General features: G+C 40.0%; 1 protein-coding gene across 2 annotated transcripts in view; it reads left to right on the top strand.

Annotated features, from left to right (window-relative positions):
* Positions 1-25,352, top strand: part of LOC129702175 (ATP-binding cassette sub-family C member 5-like) — a 95,619-nt gene that overhangs the window by 16,106 nt on the left and 54,161 nt on the right. For both annotated transcript variants that reach the window (XM_055643792.1, XM_055643793.1), the window contains 8 exons: positions 7,628-7,775; positions 8,038-8,271; positions 11,827-12,000; positions 15,533-15,680; positions 16,367-16,515; positions 18,126-18,233; positions 20,946-21,311; positions 24,101-24,172. In XM_055643792.1, the coding sequence (XP_055499767.1) occupies positions 7,628-7,775; positions 8,038-8,271; positions 11,827-12,000; positions 15,533-15,680; positions 16,367-16,515; positions 18,126-18,233; positions 20,946-21,311; positions 24,101-24,172 (1,399 nt within the window). The remainder of the gene's footprint in view (positions 1-7,627; positions 7,776-8,037; positions 8,272-11,826; positions 12,001-15,532; positions 15,681-16,366; positions 16,516-18,125; positions 18,234-20,945; positions 21,312-24,100; positions 24,173-25,352) is intronic.

Below are 25,352 nucleotides of genomic sequence, written 5' to 3'. Positions count from 1 at the left end.
AAAAATAATAAAAGACAAACAAAAACATATTAATAAAAATAAAAGGATTTGTTCTACAAAATTTGGATTCATTCAAAAGGCGGCACTTAATGGCCTAGAAGGCCACAGAAGCCCCACCCCTGACCTAGTTCCTCTTTGTGCCCTTCGACCACCACAGTAGCGACTTCTAACCCTCATAGCAAACTCACAATCCTTGTCTGAACTGAGACTCCCCATTCTCTGTGATATATGAGACTTATTTAATATTGGATATGTGTTCTTTTAAAGGATTCCAGCTATCCCCTCTATAATTGGACTGAACTAGTTTCCTTGTGCAGCAGTAGGCATGTGGTGTCTCTGTGCTGCCTCTGCAAGTTCCTTTGTTTTATAAAGATTTTGTAAATTTGACTCAGCTACTTTGCATTATGTAAGGTAGAAATATTGAAATCTGAGCATGATCTCCAAATCACTGCTGATCACTGATCACATTCACTTTCAGCCTTACACTTGTAAACATATAACATCAACATCAAAACCATCGACGGCCAACAAACAGGACCTTCCCAAATCATTGATTCCTGGATCTAGCCAATCATAGGATACTACCCACCCACAGGCCTCCCCAAAACTCCCAACACTGTCTATAGCTAACCTTGATAGGCACAAAATGCTGGAATAACTCATCGGGACAGACAGCATCTCTGGAGAGAAGGAATGGGTGACGTTTCAGGTCGAGACCCTTCTTCAGACCGTCTATCTTCGGTTTAAACCAGCATCTGGTGTTCCTCCCTCCATATTATAGCTCAGCTTGACCTTGATCTCCGCATTCCATTCCACAATTGTCTAATCTACTCACTGGGCCACATACTGCTAAGCTGTCTGTAACCTGGCATTATCTGACTTATCGTTGCATATTTCACACTGATGCAGGAGGTGAACTAAAGGCCTTGTGTTGCATCATACAAGACTGATTCAGTACTGGTCTCGGATTCTATTGACTTTGACAGTGAGGGGACCAATGCACAGTGTTCATTTAATATCTCTGCCGGCACTGATGAATTTCTAGGCCAATGTTTCTGCCTTCACAATCATATTTGGCTCATGTCGCCTCACCATTCCATTTATAACATAATAGGGCTGGAGAATGTATACAAAGTTTATAAGGACAATATCAAGGTAGATTAAGGCTTTTTCAATTATTAGTGTTTAGTTTCATTGGAGATCTGGTCTGTGTTCCATGCTAATTTTAGCAACATATGATTAGCTATTTAAAACATGAAGTGGATTATTTCCCAACACAATCAGTTGTTTATATGAGGCAGCCAAGTAGCCAGGGGCGGAAAACCGGGGGGGGGCAGACGGGACACGCTCCCCCCCATGTTTTGAGATGTGGGGGACATCCCCCCAAAGTTTTTGTAATCTGGATTTTAAAACCCGGTGAAATCTCTGCTTTCCGCGAGGCAGTGGGGGTGGGACTGATGATCGAGGCAATGGGGGCGGGACATGATGATTCAGCGTGATGATTGGAGGAGGGGAGGAGGGGGGAGGGGGGGGTGGGACTGAGGATAGAGTGCGGTGATTGGAGGAGGGAGACTTGGCACAGACCTGTGCCTCATCCGCAGCCAGGATCGATCCCGGCCGGGTCTCCAGCGCTGTCCTGAGTGCCCCCCCCCCCCCCCCACACGGGTGGCCAGAGAGGCAGCAAAGACCCTCCACTATAGGATCTTTGGTCGGGAGTCAGGCCCACAGCCAGCGCAGAGAAGCAGCGCTAAACCCAGCTCAACTCTGCCTGTCCTGCCAGGTGAGCCTACAGCCCTTCCTGGACTTGCGGGAAATATGGCCAGCATGGAGAAGCAGCGCTGGTGTCCCGTCAGTCCAGACAAGGCTGTAGTTAACCCAGTGAGACGGGCAGAGTTGAGCTGCATTTAGCGCTGGATTGAGTCTCCGAAGCCTCGCGCGTGTGTGTGTGAGTGTGCGCAGGCGCACGTGGCCGCCAAATAATTGTGTCCCCCCAGTCCCCTCCATGTTTTGATAGCGAATTCCACTGTTGCATGTAGCTACACGTTCTTAAAATCAGGTTAGGACATTTAATGGGATTTTCGTTGCTACTGCATGACTAGACTCAGCAGTTACTAAACTATGCCTGGACCAAGTTCTTTTGGAGCAATGCAAAAATAGAAAATGTCAGAAGTAATTAGCAAGTCAAGCAACATCTCTGAAGAAAGAAGCAGAGTCAATATTTTACATTACACAAAAATAATTAATATATATTTTCCCAGCATAGATTACTGCCCTGACTAATAAGTATTACCACATATAATTCTTTGATCTTGTAAAAAACGTACATGATAATTGTTTTCGTGGATCAGGACCACAAATCCTGAGACAATTAACGATCAAACCTTTGCTGGAGAGATCAGACTCTCTTGTGGTGAAAGGGGAAGGAAGGAATCATTGGATTGCTAAATGTTTCCCAAGGTTTTTGGCCACAAAGGAAATTGTGATATCAGATCATATAACCATATAACCATATAACCATATAACAATTACAGCACGGAAACAGGCCATCTCGACCCTTCTAGTCCGTGCTGAACACGTATTCTCCCCTAGTCCCATATACCTGCGCTCAGACCATAACCCTCCATTCCTTTCTCGTCCATATAACTATCCAATTTATTTTTAAATGATAAAAACGAACCTGCCTCCACCACCTTCACTGGAAGCTCATTCCACACAGCTACCACTCTCTGAGTAAAGAAGTTCCCCCTCATGTTACCCCTAAACTTCTGTCCCTTAATTCTCAAGTCATGTCCCCTTGTTTGCATCTTCCCTCCTCTCAATGGGAAAAGCTTATCCACGTCAACTCTGTCTGTCCCTCTCATCATTTTAAAGACCTCTATCGTCCCCCCTTAACCTTCTGCGCTCCAAAGAATAAAGCCCTAACTTGTTCAACCTTTCTCTGTAACTTAGTTGCTGATCAATCGAACATGTCCATAGCATCAGGCAATCTGATGAGAATGTTCCCGAGAACATAAACAGGTTCATGCAGCACGTGAACACATCGGATATTTGGTTGTGGTTAACATAATAGATTGGTGCAACATCCCAGCATTCTGAGGAACTGTTCGAAACATCTTTCTGAACTCAAGTTACATGACTCGCTATTAGAGGGAATTGAAACCTTTTTTCACATTTTGATTGTCAGACAAAGACCATTAGAGTATTTTAATTAATTATGTTCCATTTCACTTACTGAGTTAATTAGAAGGGAAGCAACCTATTCATTCAGTTCAGGCCTCATTGTGATTCAGTCTGCCTTCAATGTAAGTGAGGTATGGTGATAAATGATATGCCCCAAACAAATATACTGCTTCTGAATTCTGCTTTTGTGCAGTATGAACCAATTCTCATGGGAATTCTCATAAGATGCTCAACAAACCAAAATAATTACTTGTGGCATATCAAATAAACAGGATTGTTGACACTTACAGACCATATCAAAATAAAAATTCTGGCAGCATGGGGAAGGGGAATCTTTTTGATGTTTTTTGGCTGGGTTGGTTAGCTGCAGATCACATGGGAAATCTGCTAAGTAAGAAAGTATTTAGGGCCCAAAGTGCTGGCTACCTGTTCAGCTAAGAACAAATGCCAAAACATACATTATGGATTTGCATCCATAATGGAAATATCGAACTGAGCCAATTTTTTTTTTCAGATTCAGAGAACGAGCTAACCAGAAAATTAGAATGTTTAGATTACTAATGAGTATTGGAGAAGGTATTAGAGATCAGTTTACAATGATCAAAACATGTTTTGATCAGTAAATGCATCAAGCATCAGAGACAACTGATCTTAAATTTTGAGCAGAAGAATAAAGGAAGAACTTCTTTAATCCAAGAATAATTATCAGAAGTTCATTGCCTGTTAAGAGTGAAGGAAACAGAATGAATTAGTTTATTTGGTAGTGAATTAGATAATACTTGAGAGCAAATTATGAATCAGATACTTTGAAATGGTGCATTCATACATAAATATTTATACCTCCACAAGGTATACTCCAGGGAAAATAGTCCCAGCCGACCCAGCCTCTCTATATAACTCAACCCTCAAGTTATGGTGGCATCCTAGTGGATATTTTCTGTACCCTTTCCAGCTTGATGGACATCCGGTGGCACGGTTACTAGCTGCCTTCGCCCACAGTGTGGTTGTCTTTTGTTTTCTTGTTATGTTTAAAGTGTGTTTTTTGGGGGGGGGGGGGGGGGGGGGGGGGTTTTTCTTTTTTTTTTTTTCCCCCATTATTTTATGTGGGAGAAACAGGTAGGGTAAGGGGGAACCATCCTTCAGTCACTTCCTGACGAGGATGCAACTGTTATCTGAGTCGCGCCTCGCCCTCACCCCCCCCCCCCCCCCCCCTCGCGGCCTACTAACTGGATTGGCGCTGCCTTTCCTGCCGGATTGGACCAGAGCTTCAGCAGCGGCGGCGAGGCACTGGAAACATCGCGGAACGGGCGAGTCCTTGCCTGGGATCGCCGCTTGGAGCTCCGGAGCTGTTGGGCCACTGCGGGCGGTGTTGACTTTAACATCGCGGAGTCCTGGGACCCTTTGCCGGGGGGCCAACTCTGCCGCCCAGCGCGGCCTGTGGACATCGGGAGCCGCGGACTCCAGTGGAAGGTGGCAGATTCTGAGGTCCAGGCCGCTGAGGATGTTCTCCCTTTCGACGTCGGGGTTCCATCGTTCCCGGCGAGAGGGCCTGAACATCGGGCTGCCCGTAGCAGTAACTACGGGGTGCTCGGGAGGCCCAGATCACGGGTGAACATTGGGGAATATCGGTGATGAGGTTGACTGGACTTTGGTTCCTTCCCTCATAGTGGGGAACTTTGGTGCCACTGTGGGGATGTTTGTGTTGTGGACTACTGTGTTCTGTGTTTTTGTGTTTTTTTAATTATTTGTATGACTGAGGGAAAAATAATTTTGTTGTCCCTTAATTGAAGACAATGACAATAAATTAAATCAAATCAAATCAAATTCTTCCTATAGCAGTGCATCCAGAAATATACACAACGCTCCAAATGTCATTTCACCAATATCATGTTATTGAATGAACAAATGCTTCTTTCATCCTCAGCTTCGGAACCCTCAGTCTCCAGTCCATGAGGCATAGTATTAACAGTAGAGATAACCTTTTTTTTGATCTGCTGCCACATTCCTGTTTATCTTCCTTTTCCCGTCTTCCTTCTGCTGCTGCTGTTTCTGCATCTGTTACAGTCAGCAGGCAAATGCTCTATGTTTGAAATGTCCAGGTCGTGCACCATATCTCAAATAAATGACAATCATGAGCTCATTTGTTCTCCGACATTGGAATCTCCTCTTGAGAACTGCAACAGCAGTCTGTAACAGGCTCCAGTGTCTCCATGGCTTTGCATGTACCTGGGGTCTGAATAAGGGCAATAAACCATGAAGGATGAGTCCTGATCTTGATCTTGATGTTCCAGCAGCTGACATACAGTAGGCACTGTGATTTACGTGAGGATGATGGTACTCATGCAAGCTTCCTTGGTGCATTGACCACATGCATGTTCATATAATCACAGGGGTTATACACTTAGCGATAGCCTTTGAAATTCCTATCTAGCTCCCAGTTAATCTCAGGAACCTTTTGTTCTGCATGAGTACATGACTGAACATCTGGGAAATTCATAATGCTGGCAAATCCAAATGTCTGCTGGTTTCACCAAAGGGAGAAAGAGATGAGGTCTTCTTTCCTGGAGTGGTGGGCATCACTGGTGGCCTTAATGTGATAGCATGTTGCAAACTGAGAAGTGTGGCATAGATTTGTTACTGAGTTCTAGCATGAACTGCATGCTAAGACATTTGAAGGGACATTGTTCCCTGCTTATCTAGGCAGAGCACTGCAGACAAAGGAGCTTCCTTAGTGTCACAGTTACACAGCAAAACTTGCATTAAGTCTTCTGTCCCGAAAAACAACCAAGCTCCGCAGTTCCTGATTCTTCAGTAAAGTCACAACTGATCGATTGTTCCTTTAATTCATGCAAGTGCATATGGAATTTCAATGTTCTATTGCCAGACTATATGACAATGAAATACTCTTGACTCATCATGTACTCAAGTGAGCTGGACTCAGTAAGTTTATATAATTCTTTAGTTGACCTTCCAGAGATCACTTTTGAATTGTTTTGCATATATTCTAGTTTATTCGATCAGGTTTCACACATTATACAACTGACCTTATGTAGGAAGGAAGTGCAAATGCAGGTTTAAACCAAAGTAGACACAAAAAGCTGGAGTATCTCAACGGGTCGCTGGAGAAAAGGGAATAGGTGACGTTTTGGATCGGGACCCTTCTTCAGACTAAGAGTCGGGGAAAGGGAAAAAAGAGATATAGACTGTGATATAGAGAGATATAGAACAAATGAATGGAAGATTTGCAAAAAAGTAACGATGATAAAGGAAACAGCTGTGGCCTAGGTGGAAACAAGTTTAGATAATGAAACTCAACAAGATAACTTTGAAGCTGGTGTGACTTGGGTGGTGGAGGGATGTAGAGAGGAGGGGGATACAAGGGTTATTTACATTTAAATTTATAACACTGGAATGTAAGCTGCTCAAGCAAAATATGAGATGCAATAGAAAAATTAATTTATTCCACATTTTTATCGGAATTTTATGTTGAACAAAATGAAGAATGCTGGTAGTTCGACTCCAAACTAATTTGATATGAAATGCCGAATATTTTGGGAAACTTTCCCACTCAATTTTTCTTGCATTATTAAAATCTGCAAGACTTGGATTTTATGACAAAAATTCTATTGGATACTTTGTCTCCTGTGCCCAAATTGCTGATGCTCCATGGTGGTGTTAGAAACATAGAAAATAGGTGCAGGAATACGCCATTCGGCCCTTCAAGCTAGCACTGCCATTCAATATGACCATGGCTGATCATCCAAAATCAGCACCCCGTTCCTGCTTTTTCCCCATATACCTTGATTCCTTTAGCCCGAAGAGCTAAATCTAACTCTCTTGAAAATATCCAGTGAATCGGCCTACACTGCCTTCTGTGGCAGAGAATTCCACAGATTCGCAACTCTCTGGGTGAAAAAAAAATCTTCATCTCAGTCCTAAATGGCCTACCCCTTATTAAACTGTGTTCTTTATGTAACAATGTTCACCATCAGCACAAGCAGGTTATTACTTTTCTTAGAAACAGGACTTACCTGCCAGTTGATTTTGATGGATCCAAGAAGAGTCCATAACTCAGTACATATGTCAAATGGCCAGTGCAGGTGGCCTGGCAATGACTATTACTTCTAATCCGAGCTGTATATCTTATATGGACTGCAATCCAATTGGAGTATTTCAGGTGCCATCCAGGTAACATGTACACAAGGGGCCTCAGAATAATCTTACAAAAAATTCTTGGAGTTATTGGATCACTACCATTAATTATCAAAGGCATTTTGTATATTACTTTTAAAGTGTTTTGTTTTCCAAAAGCACCTACACCAATTGATAAAGCCACAGTATTGGTTTAAAATATCCTGCTCTACGCTGTTAACGTACATCCTATTAAAATAAATATTGGTTTGTTCTATTTCCAGTTTGTAATTGTTTATTTCTGTGGATAATGCAGCTTTGAGAAACTATGGCAGGATGAACTAAAGCAACATGGACGAGAGAAAGCCTCTCTGGGGCGAGTAGCTTGCCGGTTTTGTCAAACAAGGGCTTTCATCTCTGTTGGCTGCCTGATGATTACAATGATTGCCAGCTTTGTTGGACCTGTGAGTAATAATTCCATTCATAAACTCTCTTATTGAGTTATACTGTGTGATTTATTTGCATAAATTGCAGCAAAGCAGAATTCAATTTTGGACACAAAGACAACATACCACATTCAGCCACTACAGAGAAAATGTTTTGAAAATAGCCACATTATTAATTGAAGAATAACTGTAAACTCAACCATTCCATGTAATCGTTCCATTGAGGTTTTGCCATGAATTAGAGTCGAATAATATTCAACATTTGTTTTTTTTCCAACAGGCCGTTGTCATTAGGAGACTGCTAGAATATGCGCAGGCTCCAGAGTCAAACCTTCAATATGGCCTGCTGTTGGTTTTGGGCATTTTCATGGCTGAGTTAGTGCGTTCATGGTCATTTGCACTGACCTGGGCTTTAAACTATCGCACTGGAACTCGGCTCCGGGGTGCGTTACTTACCCTGGCTTTTGAAAAAATTCTGAAGCTACGAAATACGAAAGATGTCACAATTGGAGAAGTAAGTATTTTTCTGTTGTGCAGTACTTGAAAAATATGTTTACCTCTTTAATTAAATATATCTATTTTAATATTATGAAATAAAAATCAGGTTTGGAATTAAATATTCCAATGTACTTCTTTTTGTTGAATAGATGGGCAAAGGAAACATTTTAAAGATTGTCATGAAGGCGATAAATTTTGGTATGGAAAATCAAGAGCAGAATAATTTTAAGTATAGCAAACTAACGACAAGAGAGAAAATCGTTAGTTTTAGGTAGGTGGTCAAAATAGGGCATCATAGGCAGTAAATGGAACATATATTATTATATATATAATATTATAGACATATTATTATAGACATATATAATATCATTATCATAATATCATGATATTATGATAAAGAAAACAGGCCATTGTTAGCTGTTTATAGGGTGAAAACGAGAAGCTAGTGCGAGTTGGGTGGGGGAAGGAAGGCTGGAGCTACCTGAAGTGTGAAATCAATATTCATTCCACTGAGCTGTAATCTGCCCAAGCAAAATGTGAGATGCTGTTCCTCCAATTTTCATTTAGTCTCACTCTGACAATGGAGGAGAACTAGAACAAAAAGGTCTATGGAGGAATGGGAAGCAGAATTAAGTTTGAAAATGGCAGAACAGACAGAAAGAGTCATTTTAAATGCATATACTATCTTGAGCTTCATAAATAGAGGCACAGAATAAACGATTAATTGGTCCAACTTCTGATGCCAAACCGAGAATGATGTATAAGCCTTTGAGAGGATACAAAAGAGATTCCAGGGATGAAGGACTTCAGTTATAAGTTCATGTTCATAAATGAAATGAGCAGAATTAGGCCATTTGGCCCATCAAGTCCACTCTGCCATTCAATCATGGCTGATCTACCTTTCCCTCCGAACCACATTCTCCTGCCTTCTCCCATAACCTCTGACACTCATACTAATCAAGGATCTCTGCCTTAAATATATCCACTGACATCTGGCAAAGAATTCCACAATGAATTCCACAGATTCACCACCCTCTGACTAAATTAATTCCTCCTCATCTCCTTCCAAAAAGAACGTCCTTTAATTCTGAGACTATGACCTCTAATCCTAGACTCTCCCACTAGTGGAAACATCCTCTCCCCATCCACTCTATCCAAGCCTTTCACTGTCTGTCTGTTTCAATGAGGTCCCCCTTCATTCTTCTAAACTCCAGCGAGTACAGGTCCAGTGCCATCAAATGTTCATCATATGTCAACCTACTCATTCCTGGGATCATTCTTATAAAGCCTCTTCTGGACCCTCTCCAGAGCCAGCACATCCTTCCTCAGATATGGTACCCAAAATTGCTCACAATATTCCAAATGTGGCCTGATCAGCACATAGAGCCTCAGTATTACATTCCCTTATGTGGATAGTTGGAGAAGCTGGGGTTGTTCTCCTCAAGGGTTTGCAAGAAGATATGATAGATATTTTAAAATAATGAGTGGATTTGACAGTGTAGATAAAACGTTCCCTTTGGGACAGGGCTCAAATAAAATGTAAATGGAAATCAATGACATATGGCAAGTAATATAAAATGTATTATTTTCCTTCTTATGTCCGACATATATGCACATGCACACACATACAAAACACAATCTGTTTGGAGTTTTAGCCTGAATCCTTGGAGACTAACAATTTACAGATCCTTCCTATCCACTAGTAAATGGAATAGAAATTGATTTGCAAAAGAACCAAATGATGTGAGAATTTATTTTGCGCACACACACATTCTGGAATGGACTATCAGCATTTATTTGCCAATAGGCAGATGGTTAAATAAATTCCAGAGAAGAAAAGACATAAGGTGTAAGATAAGGACAGAGGAGGTGTGAATTGCGAAGCTAGAGGAAGGAATATCGGTGGAAGGGGAGGGGGAACGGGGAGAAATGGGTATGAATCCGGGTAGGGGGTTGGGGGGTTTGAGGATTATTTGTAGGTTACCAAAAATTGGAGAATTCAATGTTCATAACATTACGTTGTAAGCTACCCAGGTGGAATAAAGATGCTGTTTATGTGTGGCCTAACTCTGGCAATAGAGGAGGCCCAGAACAGAAAGGTCAGTATGGGAATGGGAGGAGGGGTTAATATGGTTTGCAACCGTGAGATCCAGCAGTTTGCATTTGGCGTCAATCTTTTTTGTTTTTTATCTTTTATCAAAATAAACTTTATTCAAGTAAAAAATATATACAATATATGAACTGTGCAAAGAATTCTTCCAACACACTCGGAGGCTACACATAGTGTTTACATAAATCACACAATTTTACCCCACACCCTTGCCACTCTTGTGGCACCCAGGCGTGAAATCCCATCCCTTATTTGGAGGGACGTCTCCACCTCACCACCCCCCCCAATGTCCAGCAACGATGGACCCGAGACTGTTGCCCTCACCCACAGAGCCTTGGCGTTGGCTGCACCAAGATTCAGTGCGTTCCTCAGCACGTCCTCCTGCAGTCTGAAGTGGGCCAGATGCAACATTCCCTGGCGGACATCTTGCTCTGCTGGGAGGTCAACAAAGTTCGGGTAGACCAAAGGGTGTCTTTCACTGAGTCGATCACCTTCCAGTAGCACTTGATGTTCATTTCTGAAGCGTCTCTGGGAACAGTCCGTAAATCACAAGAGTTCTCTGTTACGGAGCTGTTTAGAATAAACCGTGACAGGGATCCTTGCAAACTTCTCCAGACTCTTTGCAAATCCACACTTTGCGAAGAGGTGGGAAACTGTCTCCTCTCCATAGCAGTCGGCCCGAGGGCATGCACGTGGCCTCACTCTGGCACTGGAAGAGGCCCAGGACAAAATGGTCAGTATGGGAGTGGGAAGAGGAGTTCAAATGGTTACCAACCATGAGATCCAGTAGGTCTGGGCTGACCAAGCGCAAGTGTTCGGCAAAAGTGTCACCAAGTCTATACTTGATCTCACCATTGTACAGGAGGCCACATCGGGAACACTGAATGCAGTCGATGAGGTTAGAGGTGAACATGAACAAATGTCTCACCAGGATGGACAGCTGGGTCCATGGATGAATGTGAGGGAGGGGGGTTGCATCTTCTATGCTTGCAGGGAAAAGTACCATGTGGCTTGCGTGGGAAGGGATGCATGGTGGTTTGCGTGGGAAGGGATGAGTAAACTAAGGAGTCACAAAGGGAGTGGTCTTTGTGCAAGGCGAGTGGGAAGGGGATGGGAAGATGTTGTCTGGTGGTGGGATCACGTTGAAGGTGGCGGAAGTGTCAGAGAATGATGTGTCAGATGCGTAGGCTGGTGAAGTGAAAGGTCAGGACCGGGGTTCTCAATCCTTGTTCCATCTAGAGGGATAGAAAGCGAGTGCAGAACTACAGGACTGATAGGAAGTGGGTTTGTTGGGATCTATCCACGAGAGCAGGGGCGATACCGCATTTACTAAAGAAAACTAAAGACTTAGTGGGTTGACTGGCATCTTTTTCTGCTGTAACCATTCTGAATTTATTTGATTCAATATATTTTTATTTAGACATTACAGAATTTAACATTTACCTTCTCATTCTCTTTTAGTTGGTGAACATCTGCTCAAATGATGGACAACGTCTCTTTGAAGCGGCCTCTGTGGGTTCCATGTTGACAGGAGGTCCTCTTGTTGCCATGCTAGGAATTATCTATACAGCTTTGTTTCTCGGCCCTACTGCTCTGCTGGGGTCTGCTGTTTTCATTCTTATCTATCCATTACTGGTAAGCACCGAATCCTTTCAAAACATAATTTGAATGACATCCAATGTCTTTAGCTTGAAGGCGCATTTGGCATTAAAGGCATTTTGACATTTCCAATTGTTTAGCAAAAATATTGAAACATTTTGGCTAAGCGACAGAGTAAATATGTGATACTGAAAACATGATGGGAATTACTTTTTCCTCCTAATTATGCACCACTGCTTCAATAGAAAAGAACAATGTAAAGGGGAGGTCATTTAAGACTGAGGTGAGAAAAAACGTTTTCACCCAGAGAGTTGTGAATTTATGGAATTCCCTGCCACTGAGGGCAGTGGAGGGCAAGTCACTGGATGGATTTAAGAGAGAGTTAGATAGAGCTCTAGGGGCTAGTGGAGTCAAGGGATATGGGGAGAAGGCAGGCATGGGTTATTGATAGGGAACGTTCAGCCATGATTACAATGAATGGCGGTGCTGGCTCGAAGGGCCGAATGGCCTCCTCCTGCACCTATTTTCTATGTTTCTATGTAAATTTCATTTATGTTGTTTTTTCAAGTTTTGTTGATCTTCCTTCGAAATCGTCGTGGGGCAGCACGATGGCGCAGTGGTAGAGTTGTTGCTTTACAGCGCTAAATTCCCGGGTTGATCCTGACTATGGTTACTGTCTGCACAGAGTTTGTACATTCTCCTTGTGACTGCATGGGTTTTCTCCAGGTGCTCGGGTTTCCTCCCGCAGTCCAAATGCGTGCAGGTTTGTAGGTTAATTGGCTTTGGTAAAAATTGTAAATTGCCCCTAGTGTGTAGGATAGCGCAGGTATGCGGGGTCATCGCCGTTCGGCGTGGACTCAGTGGGCCGAAAGGCCTGTTTCCGGTGCTGTTTCTCTAAAGTGTAAAGTCTAAAGTCTAAATGGGAGAGCATCCTTCCCTATTATCATATAATGATGTTGGATATATTTAATTATAGGTAATGAGATATACACCAGCAGACCTAATGCATGTAATTGATTCCTAAATCTGGGGCTCAATTTATTTGTTCCTATTTACTTGAATATTTCTTCCACTAATACAGAAACAGGTCAGTACATTTGTATTAGATGTCTGTTTGGTTTGAGAGCGCTCCCTCTGTGGTCCATTGTTTCCTGTCACAAACTCCACAGATTCACTCTCAGCCTTAATAGGTTGAGACCTGGGTTGGGTCATGCACAAATGGGGGAGGAAATCAGAGGTAGGAGCTACAGAGGTAATTTGGACAAAAGTGGAGAGGATCGGAAATAGAGGATGTTCAATGGGCTGAGATCAGTAGGTGGACTAGATGGGGTAAATGTTTGGATGCTCGGGATTTTGGAGTGAGGGGGTCGTATCTTTATCGGGAGTTGTGTTCTTGTGTCATCAGTCTAGGCTCTTTAGTCAGGTTGGAAAGTATGTTTTGCTTGACACGCCACTTTGTTGTCACAATGTGAGAATTTTGGTACTCGGGGAATAATCAGTAATTGGAGGAAGTTAGCGGATGGTTGGATTTATAAATTGTTCGTCTCTGAGGATTCAGGCTAGAGCTCCAAGCAGAACGTGCATACGTACGTGTGTGTCACACATAAGAAGAAAGGGAAATTATAAATATTATGTAACTTGCAAAATGTAATTGATTTGATGAGCATTTTTTAAATTGGCACACAAACATTTGTTACTACGTGACCATTTTTTGCCATGCAGATTACAAAAACAGGAACCAGTTCGCTGTTTGAGTTCCAGACTTTTATGACCCTGTGGGTGAAAAATATTTTCTTCTTCATTTTAGTGGGTTGCACAATGGAACAGCTGGTTTCTGCTGCCTCACACCCCCAGAAACCCTGGTTCAATCCTGACCTCAGGTACTTTCTCCCTGTGACCACGTGGGTTTCCTCTGGGTGCTCCTATTTCCTCCAACATCCGAAAGACATGCCAGTTTGCAGGTTAATTGGTATCTGTATAATTGTCCCTAATGTGTAGAGAGTGATGTGGAAATGGGATTACGTAGAAATGGTGTGAACATTTGATTGATGGTCAGCATGATCTCAGTGGGCCGAACGATCTGTTTCCATGCTGGATCTTTAAACTAAACTAAACGAGTCCTTTTACCAACTATTTAAATCTGCACATCCTGATTTTTGGTCTGCTAACCAAATGAAATCCATCTTTCCCATTTACTCTATCCAGGCCTGTCATAGTTTTAATTATCTCAATTAAGTCTATCTCACAATTACTTGTTTTAAAGAAAACAATCTGAACTTTTCCAAAAAATAACATGTTAGAGAAACTCAAGTTCAACTCACGTTTTGCTCAGATTCCAGCATCAGATTCCAGTCTCTTCTGTCTAAAATTTTCCAATCTTCAGAGCTACAATTTTCCAATCTTGGTATGATGTTTGTAATGTAACTCTATATCCTGTCCAAAGCATGCACATCTTTCCTGTGGTGTGGTTTCAGTCCTGACAAAGTACTCAGGCTGTGGTCTTGCTAATGTTACTCACACTTCCAGCATCCCTGAATTTACATTCTATGAAGATTTTGAATCATCTTTAAGGGTTGTTGAGCTATGTTCTATGTTGCTTTAATCCTCCACAACACTCAATATAATCCTGTTTATTTGTATTCTTACTTTATTACATTTTCCCAAATTCATCAAAACTTATGTGGGTCACTTTTCTATTGAGCTAACTAAACCATTGGCAAATTTGAAGAAGGGTCCTGACCCATAACGTCACCCATCCTTTTCTCCAGAGATGGTGCCTGAATTACTCGAGCACTTTGTGCTTACTTTTGATATAAACAAGCATCTGCAGTTCCTTTCTACAAACCTTCGGTATATCTTTATTCTGAAGAATTTCTCCTCTCCATTAACTACAAAGCCTTTTTTTAAAATCATCTGCAAACTTCTTTATCATGCCCCTTACATTTTAGTCTGAATCATCAATATATATTACAACAACCAAGGGAAGGAGTAAACTGTGTAAGAAGGAACTGCAGATGCTAGTTTAAACCAGATTCTGGACTATACAATCTTGTGAAATCCCACTCAAAACAGTCTTCCAAACACAAGGTACCCATCAAACATTACCCTTTATTTTCTGCAGCTAACCAAATTTTGTCTCCATTTTATCACTTTTCCTTTAGTATTTTATTAAAATACTTGTTCACTCGATTTTTTTCCAGTTCTGTAAAAATCCTGATCACAAACATTGACTTGTATTTTCTTGTCTCAGATACAGGCAGATTTATTATTCATCAGCATTTTATTTTTTATTTGTTCATACTGAGTAGTTATTCACTTGTCAGATATTGTATGAGGATTAATCTTTTTGTGACAGATGACATGGATCATTCTAAATTCGTGATTACCTCTCTTATCCACTGATGTTTTTGTTGCAACAATCTTGGCCAATGGTGTTAATTAAGCCTGTGAAGAGAACGTATGGTTGGAGAAAGAAACCCACAATGATTGATTGTATTTGAATTCATCATTTTTGCTCACTTCTCGATGTAACCTTGACAGGCAATGTATCTTTCTCTTGTTTTCTTAGATGTTTATGTCCAGGTTGACAACTTATTTCAGGAAGCAATGTATTGCAGTCACAGACAGACGTGTGCGGCTGATGAATGAAATTCTAAACTGCATGAAGTTCATTAAGATGTACACCTGGGAAAAACTGTTTGCCGAGAAGGTTCGCGGTAAGTTTAATGTGATAATCAATAATCTTAGTGGGAAGGTTGCCTGTGGGAAGGTTGCCCAATTATTAATGGTTTCCAGGTGTCTTATATAAAGGCGTGGCATGCTAGACCATTGAACATTTCAATTATAACGTGGTGTTATTGTGGGACTGAATCACGTCCTTTTCAAACAACATAAATAACCTGTTGGGTTTTATTTTACAACTTTCACTAATATCTTAATATTAGATTTTTTAATTTAATCCAAATTCTCATTATGTCAGCATGGGATTTTGGACTTCAGTTCCTGGGTTATAAATCACTGTCCGTAGAGGACTAAATTCCATAGATAGTCAGTATATTAACATATGTATGCAATGTATCAATACTGTAAACAGATTTTTGATTCATGATATTCAGCTTTAACAGGTTTAATTTATAAATGTCTGGCTTAGCTGCCTATAATGCTGTATTTATTGGTATAATAGGCTTCATTGATTTAATAACTGACATATTGGCTCAGTTATTTGGTTCACTTATGCCTGGATTACCCCTCTGTCAATTTGCACCTGCAATCCTTTCTCTGGCTTCACAATTTGTAATTATTCTATCCTTATCTCATTCCTTTTGTCTTTTCAACTCAGGCCTTTGTCCAAACATCTGCCTATCAATAATAATGACATGATAATATTCATTTCTCCTTGCAGTGATCAGAAGCAGAGAGAGACACTTTTTGGAAAAAGCTGGCTATGTGCAGAGTATCACAGTTGGAGTTGCTCCAATTGTGGTTGTTGTATCCAGTAGCTGCACATTCACACTACACATGGCAATGGGATATGATTTAAATGCAGCTCAGGTAAACACAATCATAGTTCTATTAAACAGAAATACTGTAACATGAAAGCATTTCAGATGCATGGTTAAGGCTGATAGATTCATCATGGGATATGAGGGCTTGGCCTAAATGCTAATATATTGGTGAAGCATTGTGTTCTTGGAATAGAAGACCATGAGATGTCACGGGCACATGAATTGTATTGCATAACATAATGTTTATGTACCTAATATGATCAAATGTAATTGAAAAAAGTCATGTATTCTGCAGTCCGCTGAAAAATAGCCTAAGTGGGACAGGCCCATTAGGCACATGCACAGCATCCTAGCAAATACCTGGATGCCACTACCATAATTTCCATGCACTGCTGGTGTGGACCACTTACACAGAAGCAGCCTTTCATTGCACATGAAAGCCATATTTTGGAACTACATAAAGGAGGGCTGTTTGAACAATTTTTGGCCTTGGGGTTTGGCACTGGAAATTCACTTCAGCTGGGACTTTCTATGAAGAAATGCATAGCCCTGTTAGCAGTTCCCACTTGGGCTTCCCAATCTCCCCCTCATCTACTCCCTTCCCAAGCGCCAATCTGTTGGCCTTCCACAATTCAATCACATCCCTGAACCCCTCACAAGAACACCTGATCAAAACTTTCCCTATTTCTTCCAAAGACCAATTCTACCCTTAAGATCCCTGTCAAGTTTTCTTTTATTGTGAAATGAACAAAGGGAGGGTCTTTTTCTTGATTGATTATGCAAGATAGATTGGAGACACAGGAGGAGCCCATCCAGGATTCACCCCACAGAGCCCAGTCCCTCCACGCACTAGAGTCTCCCAACCCCTGCAGAGTAGTTATTAAGATGGCTGATCCGTGGGCGGTTGCTGCTCGACGCAAGTCGGGGCCTGATCAACCCCGGCTGGGTCGCCTAGGCAAGGGTGTCTGATGTTGTGAGACCCGAAACACCCAATGACCCCAGGTCACATCACTGAGGATGCATCCCAGCGCACCCAGCGTATATTTTTCACATCACGAATTCTTGATTATAGAAAACATGTATTATATCATTTTGAAGCAGCATTAGTTTGCCATGCTCTGTTAATTTAATGTACCATTCCTCATGATAAAGAATTTAGCGAGTTCACTGAGAATCATCTAATATGTAATTGCTGCTACAATACTGCTCAAATTGTATTCAACATTGTAATTAATTTTAAACTGATATCACATATACAGTATAACATTGTGTTGTTCCACACTCATGTTATGAATGTTTCATGTAGGTTATTGCTTCGCTTGTTATTTCATTAAATGTTCACAAATGAAGCAGTCCCTCTCTTCCAGATTACAGATCCACGTATCATTTTGAGTATTTACTGGTAGTACATTTTGAAGATTGTTTTTTAGGGCAAGTAAATGATTTATAAAAGATTTACCATGTTTATTTTGTGATTAAAAGTTATCATCAATTTGAATATTAAGTCTTTAACCTACATTAAATCTAATGTTCAAATTAAATTTCTATCTAAAATATCAATAGGTTTTGCTTTATTGGATACTGCATGATTATTCCACATTCCAGCATTTTCTATTTTCTTTGTCATTCTAATTTTTTTTTTTTTTACATATATAGGCATTTACAGTTGTTGCAATCTTCAATGCAATGACCTTTGCCTTGAAAATTACACCCATATCTGTGAAAGCCCTGTCAGAGGCATCTGTTGCTGTGGGCAGATTTAAGGTATAATTTTTGAACTTCAATGAAATACTCATTTACCTTGCAAGTGTTGTAGTATATTTAAGATAGTACATTGATATCTATTGATAATGTTGATTATCCCTGAATCTATTAGTCACATCCAGTTAAGTTAACCTAAAAGACTGTTCAAGAGTCAAAAGGACCACACTACTGCCTTTGTAGCATTATTTGGTAGGAAATGTATGCTTGCAGCAGGGACACATGAAGTTTGCTGTTACTTCTCAAATGAGATGTGTCCAACAGCATAGCACACACACAGTATTGAACCAAAATGTCAGCCTTGTATTTATACTTAAATTGCTGGAATAAGATCTAATTGTGACTGAACGATTTGAGTGCTACCCACTGAGCCACAGCTGATACATCTCCAACTATAGTGCAAATGACAGATTAAAGATTGTGATTGAGGATACCAAGCATGCCCCTCAAATATTTAATAGAACTCAATCTATAACGTTAATAGGATGTTTTAATTCTCCAAATGTAGGTGTATTTATACTTTGCCTTTTGAGAAAGGAGAATCTCCAACAAAATGATACAAAATGTGTTGAATTCACTTATTTTGTCGCAACTATTTATTCAGCTGTCTGCTTTCCCCTGAGAATAATTGATTTTTAAAAAATGATTATATGCTTACTCAATCCTCCTGCTCTGACTTGTAAGGGCCTGTCCCACTGTACGAAGTTATTTAAGCATTCTCCCGAGTTTAAAAAAAAATCAAGCTCATGGTAAGTACATGGAATGTTCGTAGCGGGTACGTCGGAGCTCAGGACGTCTCTTAGCGGCTTGTAACGCTAATGGCAGGTACTCTGGAAACACGATAAGCTCATGAAGATTTTTCAACATGTTGAAAAATGGCCACGTGTGCCCCGTACCTACGAGCGGCTATTACTGTAATTCTCCGAGTTCGAATCAGGGGAAACTCGGGAGAATTCTTGAATTACCTCGTACAGTGGGACAGGCCCTTAAAAAGGTATCCTGACATTTTTAATGCCTTTTTGTGGCTTTAATGCTAAATGATAACAAAAAGCAGAGTTTAATTTTTTAATGCTTATTTTAAATACTTTTCTTTACTGAATGGTGTAAAGTGTTTGCTAATTAAAGATTCCAGTCTAAATACCATTTACCGATTGAAACTAAGGCAATTTCTACAAACAATGAATTTGACTAAAACAGTATTTGTTGACTAAAACAGCTGTATTTGTGGCTATTCAGCAGTTGCTATTAGACCATATGTTTTGCCCGGCAAGGCTTTCATTAGTTAAAAACCAGCACTGCCAAGATCTTGTCCGAATTTAAAGAATTGCCAAGCTTGCAAATCAGAATTTTGTAAATGCATGAACAAATTTGTCCATTTTATCCATTAACTTCAAATTAAGTTATTTTTTTCTTGTCCATTTGAAGTCCTCGTAATTCCTCTTAAAATTAACATTTTGTTTTAAATATGTAAGATTTAAATCTTCAACCCAATCATGAATTTGTCTACAAATTCCTCTGTAATTTGCACCATCTGTTGGGTATTCTGCGCAACAGAAAATAACATGGAGCTCTCATTTGGGTTGAACTCACTATTTTACATTACAATGGCATTATGCTGAATAATACAAAAAAAAAGCAATTCAGTGCTAAATTAGACTTTTTTGCAGTATTTATATGCTTAAGCTTCTTTCATTCCACTTGACTCGGCTATCATAGACCTGTAATTTATTTTAAACGCTTTCATATTCAGTGTCCCATACCATATTATTTGATGTAGTTTCCTTTTGAAAGATGCTAAATTATTTTCCTCAGCTTCCTTAGCTAGAAAGTTCTGCACTCCGACCACGAGGAATTAAAACGTTTCACCTTATTTTCAAGTTAGATTTATCTGCAATGATCTTGAATTTTTAGCCTTGAGTTTTGGATTTCAACTCAAGTGGAAACATTTCAACCTACATAACCCATTAATAATTTTAAAGACCTCAGTTAAGTTAGTTTTATGTTTTCTCATGTACGGGGAAAAGGCTCCAACCTTTTCAATATTTCATGATATCAATAATCTCTTCTTTCTGGTCATTGTAACTCTTCATTTTACAATTCTTCCAGTATTTCTGTATCTTTTTTATAGTATGGGCGCCAGCATGTACTCAGTACAATATATTCAGTTTGGCCTGTTCTACTTTTGAATTCAGTAGCTTTGGAAATAAATCCCAGTGTCTCATTGGAAGGGGAATAGCAAATTGGCAACCTACATCTGAATCTATTTTGTATACCTATTTCTATTTATGTTGCATTTGAAGGAAATGTAAGATATGTTGCACATTAATTCTGGAAATAATCTTCTAGACAAAACTTTCACAAGAGAAAAAGTAAGGAGGAATTAATTGAATTAAAAATTCAACAAATGTCTATAAATTGCCACATATGCAGATGAATGTGCTTTCAGTTAGCAGAGATGTGAGGAATTACCAAATTAAATCAAATTGGCAACTTTTCATCCATCTCAAAATCAGAGCAATTAAATTGCAATTAGTAACTGATGTCACATCTTTATCTTTGAAAAGTGCCCATCTAAATCCAGATCAGGTGAAATTTCTTACAAAATTAAAATATTTGTGTATTCCTCGAGTACTAAATTCAGAAGATTGATAATATTTTAACAAGATTGCAAGAAGAGCTTTGATCAAAATTTGTTCCCTCTTCTCAATTCTATAGCATTTACTTTTAATGGAAGAACTAGAAGTTGTAAGAAAACAGCCCATTAGCTCACATAATGACATAGAATTTTGTGATGCTACCTTGGCATGGGACAGCAGCAGTACTTCTTCTTTTGAGAGAAAAGCAGATTCAAACAAGGATGATGTGAAGAAGATTAAACAAAGGAAGGCAAGAGGGATGGAGAAGAAAAAGTTGAATCTTTATGTTCAAGCTGACTCAGAAAATTCACTTGTCAAACAAAATGATCATCTGTTGCATGGCACTAAATTGCAATTTGATCACGACAACCTACACGTTAACTTATCATCTCCAAAGCCCAGATTCCAGGCAACCCTGCACCACATCAACTTAAATGTCAAACAGGTATGAGAATCGATAAGGTATGATCAGAAAGTTTGCAGACGGTACCATAGACATTGAAAATGGTTATCAAGAAATACCATGGAGTGTTGCATTTTGGAAAGTCAAACCAAGGCAGAACATTCACAGTGAATGGTAGGACACTGGGGAATATTGTAGAACAGAGTGGTCCAGGAGTATAAGGACATGGTTCTCTGAAAGTGTTCACTTTTGGTCACCCTACTATAGGAAAGATGCCATACACTGAAAAGAGCGTATAGAAGATTTAGGGGGGGGGGGGGGGTTGGGTTGGGGGTGTTGGCAGTGCTCAAGTATCTCGGCTATAGGAAAAGATTTGGCAGACTAGGACTTTATTCTTTTGAATGCAGATGGCTAAGGTGTGATCTTATAAAGATGTATAAAATAATGAGGGGAATAGAAAGGGCGAATCACAGAATCATTTTCCCAAGGTAGTAGCGTCAAGAACTGCAGGGCATAGGTTAATTTGAGAAGGAAAAGGTAGGAATCTAAGGGGCATCATTTTCAAACAGAGGGTGGTGGGTATATGGATTGAGCTACCAGAAGAAGTTGATGAGGCAGATACATTTTTAAAATATATTTGTCCACGTAACTGGATAGGAGAGGTTCAGGGGGATATGGGTCAGGCAAATGCAAATTATACTAGCCTGGGTCGTGCATTTTAATTGGCATGGATAAATTGGGCCAAAGGGCCTCTTTCCACGCTGTATGACTGCATGACACTTGGTATACATAAATAATATTTTCAAAATGTTAAGTTTCAGGATTCCTACACTTTTAATTTTTCATTTGGAACATAGAGACCTATTTTTGTAAATGAATTCAAAACTATTTAGCAAACATAAATAAAGTCTTTGTTATATCATGGGAATGAAAGTCTGTGGTTGATGTGTCAGTAAGAAGGGAACAATTATTTAAATTCTGGTCAGGGAGATCATAACTTTAACAGAGAGCATTTATTTAGAGAGGACTAGAATATAAAAACAGAGATGTAATGCTGACGCTTTATAAGGCATTGGTCAGGCTGCATTTGGAGTATTGTGAGCAGTTTTGGGCCCTAATTCTAAGGAAGGCTGTTCTGGTGTTGGAGAGGTCCAGAGGAGGTTTATGAGAATGATCCCAGGAATGATTGGGTTAGCGTATGAAGAGTGTTTGAGGCACTGGGCCTGTATTCACTGGAGTTTAGAAAGACGAGGGGTGAACCTCATTGCAACTTACCGAATAGTGAAAGGCCTGAATAGAGTGAATGAGGAGTGGATATTTCCGCTAGTTGGAGAGTGTAGGCCATAGCCTCAGGATAAACAAATGTGCCTTTATAAAGGAGATGAGGAAGAATTTCTTCAGTCAGAGGGTGGTGAATCTGTGGAATTCATTGCCACAACGGTTATGGAGGCCAAATCAATGGATATTTTTAAGGCAGAGATTGACCAATACCTGATTATTAAAGGTGTCATGGTTAATGGGGATAATACAGAAGAATGGGGTTAAGAGAAAGATAGATCAGCATGATTGAATGGCGGAGTAGACTTGATGAGCCAAATGGCCTAATTCTGCTCCTAGGACTAAAAACTATGACAGAATAAAGTGTTCTGGGGATTCTGATGCAGACACATCTGATCTCTTGCCCAGTCCTGGACTAACCACTATATCCAAGGATGTTCTGCAATTTATTAAGAAGAAGGACCGGATATACTTTGTAAGTAGCATGATCCATTCATTTGAATGGGTTCACTGAACTTAATTAAAAAGGCAAATTATTTAAAAATAGTGAGCGGGGCCTTTGACACCATTCACTTGAAACCTAGCTGCCCCATGTGGACTCTTCTGCTTGAGGCTATGTAACAGTGGCTGCAATATCATCGGCAGCCACATTGCCATGGTAGGTTGCTTTGGCCAGATGGCTGGAGTACAGAAGGGTGAGTGCAGGCATGAGTTCATTGAATATGACCCAGCCCACTAATTCAGTTGCTCTCTCCACAGATGTTGCCTCACTTGTTTAGATTTCCAGCATCAGCAATATTTTGTTGATGGGCACACATAAAATTTAAGATGCGAAATAGAAGTGGTAGTTTATCTTATGAAGTATTTAAATATGTTTGTTGGGCAATTTCTAAATGGTGAAATGGGAAAGGATAATGTTTGATCCTGAGATTAGTGTTTTTCAAAAGGATAGTGTAATTTCTTGATATTAGTGGTTGGGAAAGGCCATCATTTGTGAGCATGTCTACTTTCTAGTAATCTTTTTATTTCTACTAATATACTAAAAGTCCCACAATTCAGTCTTTTTTCTTTACTTTATATATCTCTTTCAGGTTGTCACTATGTCGTTGCTGCTTTAAAACTAATAGGGCCTCTTTAAATTTATGTATGGATTTATACAGTATTGGGAAGTGTTCCAACTGCTCTTCTTAAATCTTTACTATTACATCTCCCACCATGTGAAGCAATTATTTGGTAACAAATATATCTGTAAAGACAAATATATCTGTAAAGACATCTTTTGTGCAAAAGTAGAGTTGGATACTGAGCCACTTAGGCCATTTGGCCCATCAAGTCTACTGGTTATGCTTTTTTGTCTACCACAGTTTAATCGTAAATCCTCCACCTCTGGTTGATAAGGTCTACCTTTTCCCTTCTTCCTGATGGTCTGCTTGTTGCCATGGCTGAAGTATTTTCCCACCATTGTCCATCCTACCATGCATGTATATTATCTTTTCCTGTTAGCGTCTTAAAAGTTCTGGATGCTTTGTAAATGTAGCTCCTTTTGTGTTTAGGGTAACCTGGTAGGAATTTGTGGCAGTGTGGGAAGTGGAAAAAGTTCCCTGATATCTGCTATCCTGGGTCAGGTAAGACCCGCTTCGATTAGAAATATTTTCTCACAATTCTGTATAATTAATTCCATTAAGATTTGTTTAATGGAATTAATTAGTTTTAAAGATTATAGATACACCTTTGATGTTATGTTTCATATAAAAAATAAGTTATTTAAAGTAATTTTAGTTCTGGAAAAACATGTGGAGTTGGGAAAGAACCTTAAATATTGGAGAACTTGGTCACTTGGATGGGAGGTAGCAATGAAGTTAGTAAACCAAAATTAATGATGAATAAAACAAAATTATTGCATTGGCTTATTGCATTTTAAATTTCTAAAACAGTTTTTTTCAACATGTGTCAACAGTGATTCAGATATCACTTTCACATCTGAAGATTGAAAATTAATATCCCACTTGAGAGACCTGAGCACAAAAACTTAGGTTGATAACTCGCAGTGCAATTCTAAGAAACCATTGTATTCTCTCGGCGATGCTGCCTTTCAATGTGCTTGAGGCTCCAACTACCTTCTTGAATTATTATAAAAATATCACGATGGATTTCAAAATGAATAGGAAAATTAACTCCAATGTCCAAAATGAAAAATATTTCTCAAAACACATCATTAAAACAAATTATCCATACAAATTAGATTTTTAGATTTTGCTTTTTGCAGTGTGGCTGCTGTGTCTTGTGGATTGGTTTTCAAAGTAAGGGCTGTGTACCTTGGGTGTGTAAAGGGATGACAAGGATGATGGGTGATAGGTTAAAGAATGAGTCTTAATAGACAATAGACAACAGGTGCAGGAGTTGGCCATTCGGCCCTTCGAGCCAGCACCGCCATTCAATATGATCATGACTGATCATCCGCAATCAGTACCCCATTCCTGCCTTCTCTCTATATCCCCTGACTCCACTATCTTTAAGAGCTCTATCTAACCCCCTCTTGAAAGCATCCAGAGATTTGGCCTCCACTGCCTTCTCAGGCAAATAATTCCACAGATTCACGACTCTCTTTGTGAAAAAGCTTTTCCTCATCTCTGTTCTAAATGGCCTACCCCTTATTCTTAAACTGTGGCCCCTGGTTCTGGATTCCAGTAACATCGGAAACATGTTTCCTGTCTCTATCGTGTCCAATCTCTTAATAATCATATATGTTTCTATAAGATTCCCCCTCATCCTTCTAAACTCCAGTGAATACAAGCCTAGTCTTTT

Source organism: Leucoraja erinacea, chromosome 12, assembly GCF_028641065.1.
Source record: "Leucoraja erinacea ecotype New England chromosome 12, Leri_hhj_1, whole genome shotgun sequence".
Classification (NCBI taxonomy): domain Eukaryota; kingdom Metazoa; phylum Chordata; class Chondrichthyes; order Rajiformes; family Rajidae; genus Leucoraja; species Leucoraja erinaceus.
Note: the sequence above shows the minus strand (reverse complement) of the source record. Positions and strands in the feature narration are given on the sequence as shown.